This window comes from Stegostoma tigrinum, chromosome 28 (assembly GCF_030684315.1).
Source record: "Stegostoma tigrinum isolate sSteTig4 chromosome 28, sSteTig4.hap1, whole genome shotgun sequence".
In the NCBI taxonomy this organism is placed as follows: Eukaryota; Metazoa; Chordata; class Chondrichthyes; order Orectolobiformes; family Stegostomatidae; genus Stegostoma; species Stegostoma tigrinum.
In genome coordinates this window covers 35583223-35600548 of record NC_081381.1, presented here as the reverse complement: position 1 = coordinate 35600548, position 17326 = coordinate 35583223, and the positions used below count along the sequence as shown (strand labels likewise).

The 17326-nt window shown below is 44.9% G+C and overlaps 1 protein-coding gene across 8 annotated transcripts in view; it reads left to right on the top strand.

Moving 5' to 3' along the window:
• The window catches only part of LOC125466721 (rho guanine nucleotide exchange factor 10-like protein), a 187874-nt gene that overhangs the window by 54063 nt on the left and 116485 nt on the right, over positions 1-17326 (top strand). For 2 of the 8 annotated variants that reach the window (XM_048561632.2, XM_048561634.2), the window contains exons 3-5: positions 11695-11832; positions 14713-15036; positions 17211-17258. In XM_048561632.2, coding sequence (XP_048417589.1) covers positions 11695-11832; positions 14713-15036; positions 17211-17258 — 510 coding nt within the window. Of the gene's footprint in view, positions 1-11694; positions 11833-14712; positions 15037-17210; positions 17259-17326 lie in introns of those variants that run through there. The other 6 variants (XM_048561637.2, XM_048561633.2, XM_048561636.2 and 3 more) reach the window with 4 other exon arrangements.

Genomic DNA, 17326 nt, shown 5'->3' with positions numbered 1-17326 from the left:
GTTTTGAGTCCGGTGACCCTTCCTCAGAACTGAATCAGGGTCTGTTTGAACTCCACGCTGACGTCAGATGGCCCAGGTGAACTTACCTTCTCCCCCCCCGGCACTAGATCCTGTACTCTACCAGCAATCTTTGGATCTGTCAATAATGAATGTGGCACTTTAGCATCCTGTCTTCCAATTTCAAAGGACTCAAAATTCTTCCTGACTTTTTGAAAATCTGACGCTAAACACAATCCATGAGCTGAGACATTCCCATTGTGAAACATTGGGTCTTCTACAAGTGATTAATTGAGTTTATTCATACAGGCAAGGTAGTTCCTGAAAATGTTGCTCACACCCTGTTTCTGACTCACTTGGAAGTTTATAAAGGTGAGCTTGACATTCTACATATTGTCAATTGGATACATTTAGCTTGACATTAAGAATTGTGCTTTGTTTATTTTCTGTGACTCATCAGCTCATCACACTTGGTGATGTTTGGAAATATTGGATTACTTGCTGCGCTGTAGAGAACTGTACTGTATTGCAGGAACCCACTTCCTCTGATTAACATTACAGGTGGGTTTCTGTAGCTGTGGTAAAGCCCTTTTATGTATTGGCGGAGTTGTGAGTGGATGATACCAAAATGCTTCCATATAGTCCACTTCCTTGTATTACTTTCCTTTCCCTCAGCTCCATCATGCGCTCGCAACATGCAACGGTGACAGTCGGAGTCCAGAGGACCATCTTTCAGCTTTCTGAATCGGCCTCTGACATGACCCTGCAGCCAAGAGAAGCAAAGTGACCGAGTTGATTTTGCAGCTTTAATTAAAAAAAACAACAGTTCAAGATTCCGCCAGAACTGAACTCAGGATTTAAGGAATTCTTACGCCACCATCCAATTTTATGTTAAATGGGTGGGAGGCACAGCGGGAGACTCACGAAATAATTGATTTTTGTTGCTGTTGGTTGTTGAAGTTTAACTGTGCAAGTTTGACATACGGGGGGTCAGTAGTACAGGAGTCAAATAAAAGCACTTCTGTATCAAACCAGATTTCAATGTGAATTCTTGCAGATGTAAAGCAAGTGTCTTTGTTTATATTGTACATGAGAAGTAATTGCATAGAGGCTGGTATCATCTATTACATGTGCATAGTACGTGGGCTCTGACCAGCCAGCTGAGAACCAGTCCCCAGACTGAGGAGGTTTTCTGAATCTACTGTTTATATCAGTCAGCCAGGGCTCCCTGACTGGCCCAGGTTAATAGTTCCAATCAGGGATCTCATAGTCAATGAGATCCACCTGGCCCTTGTTCCAATCACTGTAAGGTGTATTTATTATATTTAGGATGGTTTCTGTGTTAGCTTAATGACAATGACCTTGAACTTATCTTTCTGATCCACCACATGTCATGACTCCATTAGCTCTATTCCTCTTACAAGAACAATGTTGTTGAAAGGGTGCTTCTGGGTGAGGAAGGCATTTAGTTGGATGGTGTGACATTCTGAGCGTCAATGTTTGACTCACCAGGCATCTCTTGTATTTACTGGAGGGTGGTATACTGACATAGTAAAAGGTTTAGCATCCAAATAGATGTAACTAAGATTCCAGGCAAGATATGCCAGTCCTTTGTTAAACAAAAAATAGTCTCTTATCTTCTTGACATGAGAAAGAGAGCGCTTTGATAGAGCTTCCATGACGGGCCCTGATTCCTCCCTGCATGAGCACCTATTTCATTAACTCCACTCAGTGATCGATGTGGGACTCCCAAAATGACTGAGACTTCAGCCCATGGCTAGACCCAGGTGCCTGCATTGGTGGTTCCAAAAATCCTTATGGAGCTAAGACTTAAACTTTGAGATCTGGACGTTTTTCTTACCTTTTGCTTTTCTTTTATTTGTTTGTGGTTTTGTAACTAAGATGGCACCAGAGAATGGTGACTTTGTTCACTTTTCACTGTATTCCTATACTTGAGTACACGTGACAATAAAACCTAATTCTAATTCAGATGTGAAAATAGATTGGAAGAAGCTGTGACTACTTGTGAAGGCAAGAAGGCTGAGAGGAGTTCTGATTGAAGTATTCAAAATCATGAGAGGCATGGAGAGAGTAAATACGGAGGGAATAATTGTTCCCACTTGTGAAATGATTGCGAATGAGAGGTGACAGATTTAATTAGTGAGAAAAGAAAAATAATACGAGGAAAAACATTTCATTCAACAAGTCATTAGGGTCTGGAATGCACTATCTGAGAGTGTGGTGAGGCATTCAAATGGGAATTTGTTTGAAATGGAAGAGTTCTGCAAGGGTGCTGGGAGAATGGCATGAAGTGAGATGCAAATTTGGAGAGCTGGCACAGACATGATGGGCTGATTGGCCTGCCCCGTGCTGTAAGTGTTCTGTTATGACAATTAGACAACGGCATTTCTGGTCACACAAAGTTAGTGAGTGCTGGAAATTAGAGTGGTTTGGGAACCGCCTGGGCTTGTGTCAACCTGCCCTTCTGACAACCCAGTTAACTATGCTGGGGACACAGAGCTGTGTAATTCCAGTGCTACTGCCAGTGTTTCAGCTCTCAGGTTTTCAGGGCTGTGGCGTCTCTGGCCTGTTTCAGTGCAGATGAAGCTCTATAGATGCCATTATATTTTTGGATATTATCTATTTCTGTGGAACCTTCCAGATTCTGATTCTTTCAATTAGGCTGCAGCATTTAAACAAAATTTTATTTATTTTGCAATTGCAACACGTTTTAATATTTTGAGTTTACCAGCTGAACAACGAATCAATGTACAATCAGCAGTGCTCCCAATTCCGTAGCTGTTATCCGTGACCATTGGCTATAGGCTTAATGATTAATGAGTTTATAAATAGTTTGTTCAGAACTGAGTAAAATGTAAACCTGCCACTAGAAGTCTGTATTTTTGTCCCTGAAAACAGAACTACCATTTCCTTCTTGCTTCTGTGTTTTGTTAAGCAGAAATTTCAGAATTATTAAGGTTTTAAAACAAATTTTCATCAGAATTACAGCTGACATCAAGTCAATATTCTGTTCTCGATTCACAGAAATGTACAGCATGGAAACAGACCTTTTGGTCCAACTCATCAATGCTGAATAGCTATCCTAAACTAATCTAGTCTAATTTGTCAGCATTTGGCCCGTATCCCTATTAAAACCTTTCTATTCATGTACTGTCCTGCCCAATTCGGGTTTGGACTTACCAAAAGGCCTCTGTGGAATCAGTACACATTGCAACTCTGATACTAACAATAGAATCAGAGATAATGGGAACTGCAGATGCTGGAGATTCCAAGATAATAAAATGTGAGGCTGGATGAACACAGCAGGCCAAGCAGCATCTCAGGAGCACAAAAGCTGACGTTTCGGGCCTAGACCCTTCATCAGAGAGGGGGACGGGGGGAGGGAACTGGAATAAATAGGGAGAGAGGGGGAGGCGGACCGAAGATGGAGAGTAAAGAAGATAGGTATCTTCTTTACTCTCCATCTTCGGTCCGCCTCCCCCTCTCTCCCTATTTATTCCAGTTCCCTCCCCCCGTCCCCCTCTCTGATGAAGGGTCTAGGCCCGAAACGTCAGCTTTTGTGCTCCTGAGATGCTGCTTGGCCTGCTGTGTTCATCCAGCCTCACATTTTATTATCTACTAACAATAGAAGTCTTGTTTTAACAACAGTCTGGAACAGTTGGGTACAGTGTCTAACAGTGAAAGGTTCCTTAGCATTGACATTGCCCAAGGGCCAGGTTCTTCTGCTGTTGGTCTCCAAACAATCTTCAGAGGAACTATGTTCAGTTCACCTCGTGAAAATATGAGCCCATAATTGGAGCTACTTCGTACAAAGTTTATACTGAAACTTCAAAACACTTTTGTCAGGCCACAGCGAGAGTATTACATTCAGCCCTGTTGAGGAAGGATCCTTTGGGCTCCTGTGGTACAGTGGTAATGTCCCTGCTTCTGGGCTAGAGATCTGGGAGGAAGGTCCATCTGGACTGGAGATCTATCACAACATGTCTGAATAAAATCCTTCAGAATACTGCAGGATTCAGGTTTGGAGGGCACTGTTATTGTATATAGTGGTAGTGTCATTTGCTTTGAGTCAGAAAATCGATGTGTCTTCACAAGTCCAAACAGGTTGTTTAAAAATAACTGAGGATCCTTCAGCAGACACAGAGTAGATTTACCAGAATGGTTTCAGGGATGGGGGATTTTAGCCTCAAGGTTGGGGTGGAGAAACCAAGTTTACTGTCCTTGAGGTAAAGGGGGTTGAGGGTAGATTTGAAACATAAACCGAAATTGCTAGCGAAACTCAAAAGGTCAGGCAGCATCTCTGGAAAGAACGCAGAGTTAATGTTTTGAGCTCTGAGGAAGGATCAGTCGACCCGAAATGTTAACTCTGATTTCTCTCCACAGATGCTGCCAGACTTGCTGAGCTTTTCCAGCAATTTCTGTTTTTGTTTCTGTTTAAAGCATCTGCAGTTCTTTCTTTTTCTACCATCCTTTAGTTCCTCATTTTATTTGAGAGAATATTAGAAAAGGCTAATAGGTAAGATTGGATAAGAATATTTGATGGACCTTGGGTAAACATTTTTCTCATGAGTTTTATTTGTGTTATCATATCACAAATTCTAACACCAATTACGTGCTCAGAAAAAAACAAAGAACTGCTGGAAATTGGAAATATAAACAGAAATTGCTGGATAGCTCAGCGTGCCTGGCATTATTTGTGGAGAGAAAGCAGTTAACATTTGGGGTCCGGCTCTGGAGAAGGGCCACAGGAGCTGAAACACTATCTATGCTCAGTGTTCTCCTTCTATGCCATTATAATTCAATAATCCAGGACCCAATCAATCCACTGTCAAGTCAAGCTCATCGTTTCAGAAATTTAAATTTGGCCCCACCTGTCTCAGCTGTAGAGATGGAATCTGTTGTTGTGACATTTTAGGTTCAACTTCAGCTTCACCCTGCTTAAGGGTGTGTCAGTTTCATTTGTGCAACTAGATAGAACTCGCCCTGTGGCAAATATGGCTGTGGATAGCTCAGCAATTCTTGCAGTGGGAAAGCAAATAGGAGTTTGGTGCCCTGCTGTTACCTGATGGTTCAAAAGTTCTGATGGTTTATTTAAAGAATACCTGGTAAGCGTTCACTCACTGTAAGGTAGCAGTGTAACTTGGGATCTCAGAGTGGACACCTACAGTGAAGCGTTCTGATCTCCTCAGTCAACTTAGTGATAATGGGAACTGCAGATGCTGGAGAATCCAAGATAATAAAGGGTGAAGCTGGATGAACACAGCAGGCCAAGCAGCATCTCAGAAGCACAAAAGCTGACGTTTCGGGTCTAGACCCTTCATCAGAGAGGGGATGGGGTGAGGGTTCTGGAATAAATAGAGAGAGAGGGGAGGCGGACCGAAGATGGAGAGAAAAGAAGATAGGTGGAGAGGAGAGTATAGGTGGGGAGGTAGGGAGGGGATAGGTCAGTCCAGGGAAGACGGACAGGTCAAGGAGTATGGATTAGGTCAGTAGGTAGGAGATGGAGGTGCGGCTTGGGGTGGGAGGAAGGGATGGGTGAGAGGAAGAACTGGTTAGGGAGGCAGAGACAGGCTGGGCTGGTTTTGGGATGCAGTGTGAGGAGGGGAAGAGCTGGGCTGGTTGTGTGGTGCAGTGGGGGGAGGGGACGAACTGAGCTGGTTTTGAGATGCGGTGGGGGAAGGGGAGATTTTGAAGCTGGTGAAGTCCACATTGATACCATTAGGCTGCAGGGTTCCCAAGCGGAATATGAGTTGCTGTTCCTGCAACCTTCGCGTGGCACTGCAGGAGGCCCATGATGGACATGTCATCTGAAGAATGGCAGGGGGAGTTGAAATGGTTCGCGACTGGGAGGTGCAGTTGTTTATTGCGAACTGAGCGGAGGTGTTCTGCAAAGCGGTCCCCAAGCCTCCGCTTGGTTTCCCCAATGTAGAGGAAGCCACACCGGGTACATTGGATACAGTATGCCACATTGGCAGAAGTGCAGGTGAACCTCTACTTAATATGGAAAGTCATCTTGGGGCCTGGGATAGGCGTGAGGGAGGAGGTGTGGGGGCAAGTGTAGCATTTCCTGCGGTTGCAGGGGAAGGTGCCGAGTGTGGTGGGGTTGGAGGGCAGTGTGGAGCAAACAAGGGAGTCACGGAGAGAGTGGTCTCTCCGGAAAGCAGGCAAGGGTGGGGATGGAAAAATATCTTGGGTGGTGGGGTCAGATTGTAGATGGCGGAAGTGTCGGAGGATGATGCGTTTTATCCGGAGGTTGGTAGGGTGGTGTGTCAGAACGAGGGGGATCCTCTTTGGGCGGTTGTGGTGGGGGTGGGGTGTGAGGGATGTGTTGCGCGAAATGCAGGAGACGCGGTCAAGGGCGTTCTCGACCACTGCAACTTTCCCCCCACAGTGGTCGAGAACGCCCTTGACCACGTCTCCCACATTTCCCGCAACACATCCCTCACACCCCACCCCCGCCACAACCGCCCAAAGAGGATTCCCCTCGTTCTCACATACCACCCCACCAACCTCCGGATAAAACGCATCATCCTCCGACACTTCCACCATCTACAATCCGACCCCACCACCCAAGATATTTTTCCATCCCCACCCCTGTCTGCTTTCCGGAGAGACCACTCTCTCCATGACTCCCTTGTTCGCTCCACACTGCCCTCCAACGCCACCACACTCGGCATCTTCCCCTGCAACAGCCGGAAATGCTACACTTGCCCCCACACCTCCTCCCTCAGCCCCATCCCAGGCCCCAAGATGACTTTCCATATTAAGTAGAGGTTCACCTGCACATCTGCCAATGTGGTATACTACATCCACTGTACCCGGTGTGGCTTCCTCTACATTGGGGAAACCAAGCGGAGGCTTGGGGACCGCTTTGCAGAACACCTCCGCTCGGTTCGCAATAAACAACTGCACCTCCCAGTTGCGAACCATTTCAACTCCCCCTCCCATTCTTCAGATGACATGTCCATCATGGGCCTCCTGCAGTGCCACAATGATGCCACCCGAAGGTTGCAGGAACAGCAACTCATATTCCGCTTGGGAACCCTGCAGCCCAATGGTATCAATGTGGACTTCACCAGCTTCAAAATCTCCCCTTCCCCCACCGCATCCCAAAACCAGCTCAGTTCGTCCCCTCCCCCCACTGCGCCACACAACCAGCCCAGCTCTTCCCCTCCCCACACTGCATCCCAAAACCAGCCCAGCCTGTCTCTGCCTCCCTAACCTGTTCTTCCTCTCACCCATCCCTTCCTCCCACCTCAAGCCGCACCTCCATTTCCTACCTACTAACCTCATCCCGCCTCCTTGACCTGTCCGTCTTCCCTGGACTGACCTATCCCCTCCCTACCTCCCCACCTATACTCTCCTCTCCACCTCTCTTCTTTTCTCTCCATCTTTGGTCCACCTCCCCCTCTCTCTCTATTTATTCCAGAACCCTCACCCCACCCCCCTCTTTGATGAAGGGTCTAGACCCGTAAAGCTTTTGTGCTCCTGAGATGCTGCTTGGCCTTCTGTGTTCATCCAGCTTCACACTTTATTATCCTCCGTCAACTTGACTGCTTTTCCCAGATAACCTTTCACCCTCGGGCAGCATCCTTGACCAGTGCCTATTGTCTCCCTCCCACAGTCATCCTTTAGGCCCCAGTGAAATAAAGACTGTCGCCATCTGATGTCAATCATAGCCTGGGATAGAGGAACCCGACACAAGGAGGGCGCATCACAGGTTATTCACTGCAAAGTCCGTAGAGTATAATTTTTCACCTGTCTCAGAGCTCCGTTACTCAGTCTGAAAAGAGAAGGCACACGTTGCTTGTGAAAAACTTAATTTGGAAGCAGAACTTAATTCATTTGAGTTAGCCTTTTGTAAAACACGTGCAAGATGTAGATGTGTGCAGAAGGTCTTCCTGGTGCTTGCCACTGAGAATCTTGATCTGCTTTTAAAATTCTGAGAAATTAATTGCAAACTTTCATTCCACTGTCAAGAGCCTTAGTTTTGGCCCTTGCACGATTTAGTTCCTTGACCTGCTTTACTTTCTGTTCCCAAGAACTGCACAAGTTTGGATGTGAGGTCTGTTTGTGCAGTAGAGTCCCAAATGCGTGGGGAGAATAGTACATGGAGAGCAATATCCCAATAAGAGTAAAGAAAAGAGCAGGAAGTGTAAAGGAACCTAAAGTTGACAACACTGGATGCTATTAAACTCATAAAACACACAAAGCTTGTTTTTACAGCAAAATGTACTGTAATTCTGTAACTCACCATCAGGTGGAAGACATTTCAGGCAGACCACTGGCACTGTTATGAAGGATCCAAGCAACAGAGAACTGCATTTTTATTAACTGACATGTGAACTCTTTTAAATTTAATTTTCATTCATTTTCATTGGACTGTAGTTTCTCTTGACAAGAATCCTTTTTGAAATTAGACGTGAACTGAATATGCATCCCATTGTTGCGTGTCGGATTTTGCTATGTACAAACAGAACAAACGGCTAAAGAAAACAGTTGCAACCCCATGGCTTGAAATTTTCAAGATCCATCTTCAGATCATTTCCATGTATAAGTTTTCATTATCAGGACCACCATCTCAGCATGCAATGCATTGTGTAGCTGTGTAAATGTTGGGGGTGATACAGGTATTAGTCTGTAATGCTGACATGACTAAAGCAAAGGCAGAATGGCCACATAACAATACTCAAAAGGTAATTCGTTGTTGGGAAGTACTTTGAAAGAGTTCAGAGAGATGTAGGAACCATAATTACATAAATGAAAGCAGTTTGATATAGTACTTTATGTTCCTTGGTGATGTCCCCCTTGATAACTTTTTGTCTGCATTGTTTCTGTGTAATGAAATGTAAACTGCTTTAATTTTTTATCCACATGGACCATTCCCATTGCATTGAAGGGCATTTTCTGTGCGGTCGGAGTATCCCAAAAATCATCTTTTCAGGCAATAAAATACCTTACAAGCCTCTTTATTGTTGCCAGCTGGAGAAATGCAGGCAGTCAGTTTGCAAACAGAAAGATCCCACATCCAACAATGATATAATGTACAGATAATCTACTTTTGTGATGTTCCAGAAGGATAAGTATTTGTCAGGAGATCTTTGAGTGGCTGTGAGATTTTGCATCTTCCTGAGAGGGGATCCCGGAGCCTCAGTTTAATGTCTCATAGAATCATACAGCATGGAAACAGACCCTTTGATCCAACCGGACCATGCTGACCATAATTCCAAATGAAACTAGTCCCACCTGCTTGCTCCTGGCATATATTCCTCCTGACTTTTCCGATTCAAATACTCATCTAAGTGTCTTTTAAACATTGTAATTGTGCCTGCGTCCACCACTTCCTCAAGAGGTCTGATCCAAAAATTACTAGCTGATATTTTCTTTTGCTGGTTTCCTGGCACAAAACCTGCTGATGGTGTAAATGAAGTGCTTGTGGTGAAGTTGTGGTGACGGGCCTGAGGGAACATTGACCATTAACCTGAAATGACAGGGATGAGGAGAGGTACCAGCTGGGCAGCTGTGCTCCATAAATCTTTAATACACTATTTTTCTAAATTGTCATGAGAATAAACAGTTTTCAGTGTACGCTTCAAATTGGAAATTATCTCCCTGCTTAGAGTGGCACGGTGGCTCAGTGGTTAGCACTGCTGCCTCACAGCTCTAGGGACCTGGGTTCAAATCCACCTTCAGGCGACTATCTGTATGGAGTTTGCACGTTCTCCCTGTGTCTAGGTGAGTTTCCTCTGGGTGCTCTGGTTTCTTCCCACAGCCCAAAGATGTACAGGTTGGATGGGTTGGCCATGCTAAATTGCACATAGTGTTCAGGGATGTGTGGGTTATAGAGGGATGCATCTGGGTGGGATGCTCCAAGGGTTGGTGTGGACTTCTTGGGCTGAAGGGTCTGTTTCCACACTCTAGGGATTCTGTGATTTACTATAACCCCTCATTATGTCATTATGGCCTGATGCTCAGGTGAAGAATAGTTCCGTCTCCTTCCCTTTTGGATTTTTGCCCATTCAGTTTGTTCATGGCAAGTTTGCCCTTGGTATCTGAAAGCTTTTTTTTTGCCATTTGGTCATTTTCTCATTTGCTGCCCATGATATTTATTTTCATTTAAGCAACCTGGTCATTGCTACCTGAGGTGGAATACAGTCCCCTGGTAGGCACACCAACCACCTGGCCCTTCCATCTCCAACACATCCCTTACCTTCCTGGACCTTTCTGTCACCATCTCAGGCAGCCACCTACAAACCGATGTCCATTTCAAGCCCACTGACTCCCACAGCTACCTGGAATACATCTCCTCCCACCCACCTTCCTGCAAAAATTCCATCCCCTATTCCCAATTCCTTCGCCTCCGCCACATCTGCTCCCAGGATGAGGCATTCCACTCCCGCACATCCCAGATGTCCTCATTCTTCAAGGACCGCAACTGCCCCCGCAGTGGTTGAGAACGCCCTTGGCCATGACTCCCACATTTCCCGCACTTCATCGCTCACACCTCGCCCTTGCAATAACCATCCCAAGAGAATCCCCCTAGTCCTAACATACCACCCTACCAACCTCCGGATACAATACATCATCCTCCGACACTTCCGCCATCTACAATCTGACCCCACCACCAAAACCATTTTTCCCACCCCACCCCTTGTCTGCCTTCCGGAGAGACCACTCTCTCCGCGACTCCCTTGTCCGCTCCACACTCCCCTCCAACCCCAGCACACCCGGCACTTTCCCCTGCAACCGCAGGAAGTGCTACACCTGCCCCCACACCTCCTTCCTCACCTCTATCCAAGGCCCCAAGATGACTTTCCACATCAAGCAGATGTTCACCTGCACATCCACCAATGTGGTGTACTGCATCCGCTGTACACGGTGTGGCCTCCTCTACATTGGGGAAACCAAGTGGAGGCTTGGGGACCGCTTTGCAGAACACCTCCGCTCAGTTCGCAACAAACAACTGCACCTCCCAGTCGCAAACCATTTCCACTCCCCCTCCCATTCTCTAGATGACATGTCCATCATGGGCCTCCTGCAGTGCCATAATGATGCCACCCGTAGGTTGCAGGAACAGCAACTCATTCCGCTTGGGAACCCTGCAGCCCAATGGTATCAATGTGGATTTCACCAGCTTCAAAATCTCCCCTCCCCTCCACTGCATCCCAAAACCAGCCCAGCTCGTCCCAGCCTCCTAACCTGTTCTTCCTCTCACCTATCCCTTCCTCCCACCTCAAGCCGCACCTCCATTTCCTACCTACTAACCTCACCCTGCCTCCTTGACCTGTCCGTCCTCCCCGGACTGACCTGTCCCCTCCCCATCTATACTCTCCTCCCCACCTATCTTCTCCTCTATCCACATTCAGTCTGCCTCCCCTTCTCTCCCTATTTATTTCAGAATCCTCTCCACAAACCCCTTTTTCTGGTGAAGGGTCTCGGCCCGAAACATCAGCTTTTGTGCTCCTGAGATGCTGCTGGGCCTGCTGTGTTCATCCAGCTTCACACTTTGTTATCTTGGATTCTGCAGCATCTGCAGTTCCCATTATCTCTGATCTGTTCCATTGATTCTTTTTAGAGTAAAAGAATTTAGATGTGACTAAATCAAATATCCCTTAACAGTAGCAGCCTGCTGCCATTAACTTGCCTGTTTAAATCGTTCTGATCATTCCTTTTCAGATCCGAGGGGCGAAAACATTGAACTCTCATTGTCGAGCCCACCTGTGGATCAGACAGTGAGGGAAGAAGAGAATGTCACACAAGAGGAATCTCTGTCTGAGGGTCAGCTAAATGAGGAAGGACAACAGGCAAAAGCAGGTAAATTCCTGACATGAACAACAAAGGAACAGAGAATAAAAAGAGAGGAAAAAATAATCAGCAGAGATGGTACAATATGAGTGTTAACTCCTTCAACTTCAGGTCATTATCAATAGTTTTTTTTCTCTAACATGCATGGTCTTGTTCCTCTTGTTCTCTGTCTGTTCTCATTTTTTTCAATTGAGGATGTAATATTTAATCATTTGTAGGAACTTTCCAAAGGAGGACTAAATTAAAGAACACCCTTCATGACTTCGAGAAACCCCGAAACACTTTAAGGTCGACAAACTGCTTTTTAGAATGAGAGTTTTTTTAATTTCAAAAATATACTTTTATCATAAAATGTCTTTATATACATACATAGTGTTTAAACCAGTTAGGTTCCAAACCGTAGCAAATGAAAAAATAAACTTCAGAATTAGGCATTAGAGTCACCTGTTTAATTTACTAACTGTGTCAGCTAATTCACACATAGAAGGCTGTCACAGATAACAAGGTATCGATGACCAGATCCTCCTTTTTAATGACACTGTTTGCAGAATCTTGCCCAAGTCCCATTCTTCATGTGGACACCTAGACAATGATTTGCCGGTGATCAGGCCAGTGCTTCTCTCAAGGTGCTTCCTCATTCTGCACACCTGAATGTTGGGAGAGCTGATGTTGCTCCTCTAAAGCAGCTTCTTTGCTGCTGATTTTATTGGGAACTTCTGCACAAAAGTTAAGACAGGCACTTGACCAAGGTTTAAATCTATCTGGGTGGCCATAAACAATTTGCCGTGAAAATGCATTCAGGGATGGGTCAGGTGACAAGCCCGCCTCCTTCGAACCGAGCACTGCCACTCCTGATCTCACTCAGAAGGATGAAGTATGGTGGAAAGGAAGTGCATGTGCTGGGGCTTAAGGTTCTTAGTAAATATAATGAGTTTTCATGTTGTTAGTTACATTGTGAGGACATGGGGTCACCTGACGTGAAGGAGGTAGGAATGTAATATGCATGCAAAGATGCATGGATACACCAGATATGAAGGATGTGGGAACGTAAGATGCATGGAAACTGAGTCATACCTCACCTCCAGGATTCTTAGAGGAGGTGTTTTGGATCCTGTGATGGAATTAAGCTTTAAGGATCAAAATGTTTCTGGCTCTCTGTTGTAGTACATTGATTAGCTGAGGTTGTGTTAACTTTCTGAGCCGCATTTCTCCTCAGCGTGTGCTGAAACGTTATCTCTTGGATGTCATAAAATCAATCCGTGGCCTTATCTCCTCAGCAGTAGCTTTTGAAAATTTTGGGGATTCTCCACATAACTTTGGTACTTGTCCTCATCCACTCATTTCAGGCTACTGCTGCCTCCTTTGGCATTAACTGTGCCCATCCCTTTAAGCAGCAGCAGCTTGTTCAATGTGGGAGCAACACCACATTTCCCTTCAATCCACTGGTAATGAACTAATGGTAGAAATGTGCTTATCAAATAACACTCTCTCCACTGTAATAGACAGTGATGTCACATGTGCAGACAAAAGTTTGGTGGATTGCCTTTCTCGTTCCGAGGACAGTCCAGCTCCAAGTGTCTGACGTTGCTGAACAGCAAGCTGAAATTACACTGATATATCATTCCTAGTGTTGGAACAGTCATTTGAAGTGCTAAACACTGCCAAGGTTAAAGGATGAGATAAGCTGTGATGGGGAAGTTAGACAAAGCAAACTTTGCTTCCAGAAGCTTGCAAATTTCACATCTGCTGACATACAAGTTTGAAATTCTTGAAATGAGTAAGTTAGAGAAGGAGGTGGTGCAGTGAGTTTTGATTGCAACATAGGGAGAGCAAACAATGTTTAGGACAGTATATTTTAGTTAGAGGAAGACCTGTATTTGAAGGAGGAATGAGCATCACGGTAAGAATGAGGAACAGTTGCACGGTGTTTACATTATTGAGATGGTAATCCAGAAGCTGACCAAATGATTCAGAGATAGGAGTTTGAATCACACCACAGTAGGTGGGGGATTTATATTTGATTGAGTGAATAAAAGTACAAGCAATGAAGAACATGTGGCTGCTTGATTGTAGCAAAACAAAAACTGGCTTCCTAATATCCTTCAGGGAAGGAAATCTGTCATCCTCATTCAACGTGGGCAATATGTGATTCCACATGCTGAACAATGTGGTTGACTCTGTTGTTTGTAAGGGCCTAGTGAACCCCTCAATAGTGTCTGACTCACAGGCAACTAACGATGAGCCTCTGCAGGGGACACTCAGTAGTAAATAAAAAGAATGAGGTTGGGAAAGAACATAAAAAGTTGCGATAGTTAGTGCAGGGGGAGGATGCAATCCAGGAGGTTAGTGTTGTCAGAAGAAATACTAGTTGAGGTGCAAGTAGTTTTCTCATTGAATCCAGCATTTCTTGCCACATGGTCAGCAGTGGTTAGCAATGGTTCAGTGGTTGCTGCCTCACTGTGCAAGGGACCTAATTACACCCTGGAGTGACTGTGTGGAATTGCACATTCTCCCTGTGCCCATGTGGGTTTCCTCCGGGTGCTCTGGTTTCCTTCCACTGTCCAAAAGACTTGCAGGTTAAGTGGACTAACCATGCTAAATTGCCCATAGTGTCCAGGGCTGTGTAAATTATATGCGTTAGCTATGGGAATTGTACAGTTACAGGGTTAGGATAGGGGGTTGGTTCCAGGTGGGATACTGTTTGGAGGGTCGGTGTGGAGCCGATGGGCTGAATGGCCTGCTTTCACACTGTAGGGATTCTATGATTTCAGGAGAAGTGTTAATGGAAGTCTCAATGATTATGCACACACTGTTGTGTAACAGAATTTTGAATAGGAATGACTTATGAAGCCAGCCACTGTGACCTGAATTCTACTTCTGTTGGAACAGATGGCCAATTGACTGAGGCATTGGAGTCCTCTTCAGATGAAGAATATGGGGAAGAGTTTGATTTTGATGATAGTTTGCCTGAGGAAGAAGACACCACTTTCAGAAATGAGCCAGAATGTAAACTCTCACAAGAAAACACAGGTGATAATGAGACTGTTGACACAGTGTCCAATTTGGTGGAGTTTACCCAAGCTGTGCAGGATTCAGTGTCACCAAACTCGATCACATCTTCCATAGTTCATGCAATAGACACTCAGACATTGACATCTCCCCTGAATAATTTCGCGTCTTCCACAGATTCGATTGCATGTTCTACCAGCACAGGTAAGGAGGAGAGGAACTCTCCAAGTTAATTGTACTTGTACAAGTCAACATATCAAGGTGGATTTGCCAATCAGTAACAGCGTTAGAAAGATTAGTATGCCAAATGTTCTGTAAAGTTTTGGAGGGCTTGTTCTATTGTGACCAATAATATACTTGTCTGGTTTGAACAATGTGAAACATTATCAGTTTATAAACATTTGGATATTTGGAGATTTTAGTTAGTTGGGAACATTGTGGATTACATACAGAGATAGTAGGAACTGCTGATGCTGGAGAATCAGAGATAACCAGGTGTAGAGCTGGATGAACACAGCAAGCCAAGCAGCATCAGAGGGAGATATTGTTAGTTGACCTGTCCAGTATTGTTATTATGCCCCTCTGGGGCATGAGGAGCTTCAACCCAGGTCTCCTGGCCCAGAGGTAGGGACATTACATAAAGAGCCCCATGAATTACGTATCGCTTGTGAAGGCCTGGGCAGAATGAGATGACAAAGATTTTTTCACATTCTCAATATGTTCCCATTCATTTCCCTCCCAGTTCCAGTCAGTGTCAGGGACTGGCTGGAGTACTCTTCCACAGGCATGCAACCCTCTGTTATCACACCCCAGCTGACCAGTCATCGGGTTTGGATGATGGAGTGTGTGATGACTGATCATTTCTCTGTGTGCACCCAAAGCCAACGCACAAGAACAAGAAGGTAGGAGCAGGCCATTCAGCCCCTCAAGCCAATTCCCCCATTCATTGAGAGGGATGGCTAATCTGTCAACTCTAGCTGCCCTTGCCTAGCAATAAAACATTCCAGATCAAAAATCAAAAACAAGCACAGAAGTTGCTAGAAAAGTTCAGCGGTTTTGGCAGCATCTGCAAAGAGAAATCAGTGTTAACATTTTGGGACCAGTGACCCTTCCCCAGATGGGCCACTGGACCCAAAACATTAACTCGGATTTGTCTTCACATATGCTGCCAGACCTGCTGAACTTTTCCAGCAACTTCTGTGCTTGTTGCTGGTTTTAAGGTATTGTATCCTTGTGTACAGTATGCAGCTGTCAGTAAGAATTACAGAACAACAGCCAGGAGTAGGAGCCCTGGGATATATTCCCATCTGTAACTTAACAGACACTAGATGCATTGACTATAGCTTCAATTGATCAGCTAAATCCACATAGTCTGCAGATCAAACCTCAAACCTTATCATATGTCAGGCTTAGTACCTGACAACACAATGCATTTACCCATTGGACCTTTGGTTGACTGTGTGTCTCATTTTCAGAAACACAAATCGGGTCAGATAATTGAGTTGTAAAAGGTTATGTAATGCTTTTAGCAAATGAATTGACATTTTCCAAGCCTATGATCATTACAATGGCCATAGTGAGGAGTCGTCCCTCCCATTTGGTTGAGCTAGAATCAAAGTCTCGTCTCAAAGTTGAAAGGTCAGTAGTGGAGTCAAATTTTGATTACTCGATGCTGAGGCTTTTAAACGTCTTGTGCTGTGCACAGATTTCCCTCCAGAATGCCTGGAGAAAACTTTTCTTCAGTACCGTGTCCAGTTCTGGTCATTCTGTTACAAGAAGGACATTATTAAGCTGGAGAGGATTCAGATGAGATTTACCAGGATGCTGCCGGGAATGGAGGATTTGAGTTATAAGGAGAGGCTGGATAGGCTGAGACTTTTTTCACTGGAGCGTAGGAGGTTGAGCGGTGACCTTATAGAAGTTTACAGAATCATGAGGAGTTTGGATAAGGTGAATGGCAGGTGTCTTTTCCCTTGGGTGGGGGATTTCAAGATGATGGGGCATATTTTAAGGAGACAGGAGAAAGATTTAAAAAGGGCATGAGGAGGAAACCTTTTTACACAGTGGTTTGTGTGTGAAATGAACTTCCAGAGGAAGTGGTGGATGCAGGTACAGTTACAATGTTTAAAAGGCATTTAGATAAGTACATGAAGAAGAAATGTTTGGAGGGATATGGGCCAGACGCAAACATGTGGGATTGTTTTGTTTGGGATTATGGTTGGCATGGACTGGCTAGACCAAAGGGTCTGTTTCTGTGCTGTATGACTCAATGTCAGAGAAAAGCCCACATGGAATATTGCTGACGTAATTCGGAAGAATGAAATAAAGTATAGCACTATGTAAAGTAATTAATTTATTTATAATAATTAACATTCCAGGTGATTTTGCCTCTAGACTTCGAGCATCTTGGGAATCTGACAGATGCAGTACGTGAGTCTCATTCAGGGGAATTAATGATTGGAAAGGCTCAGGCAGTGTCTGTTGATTTTACTGG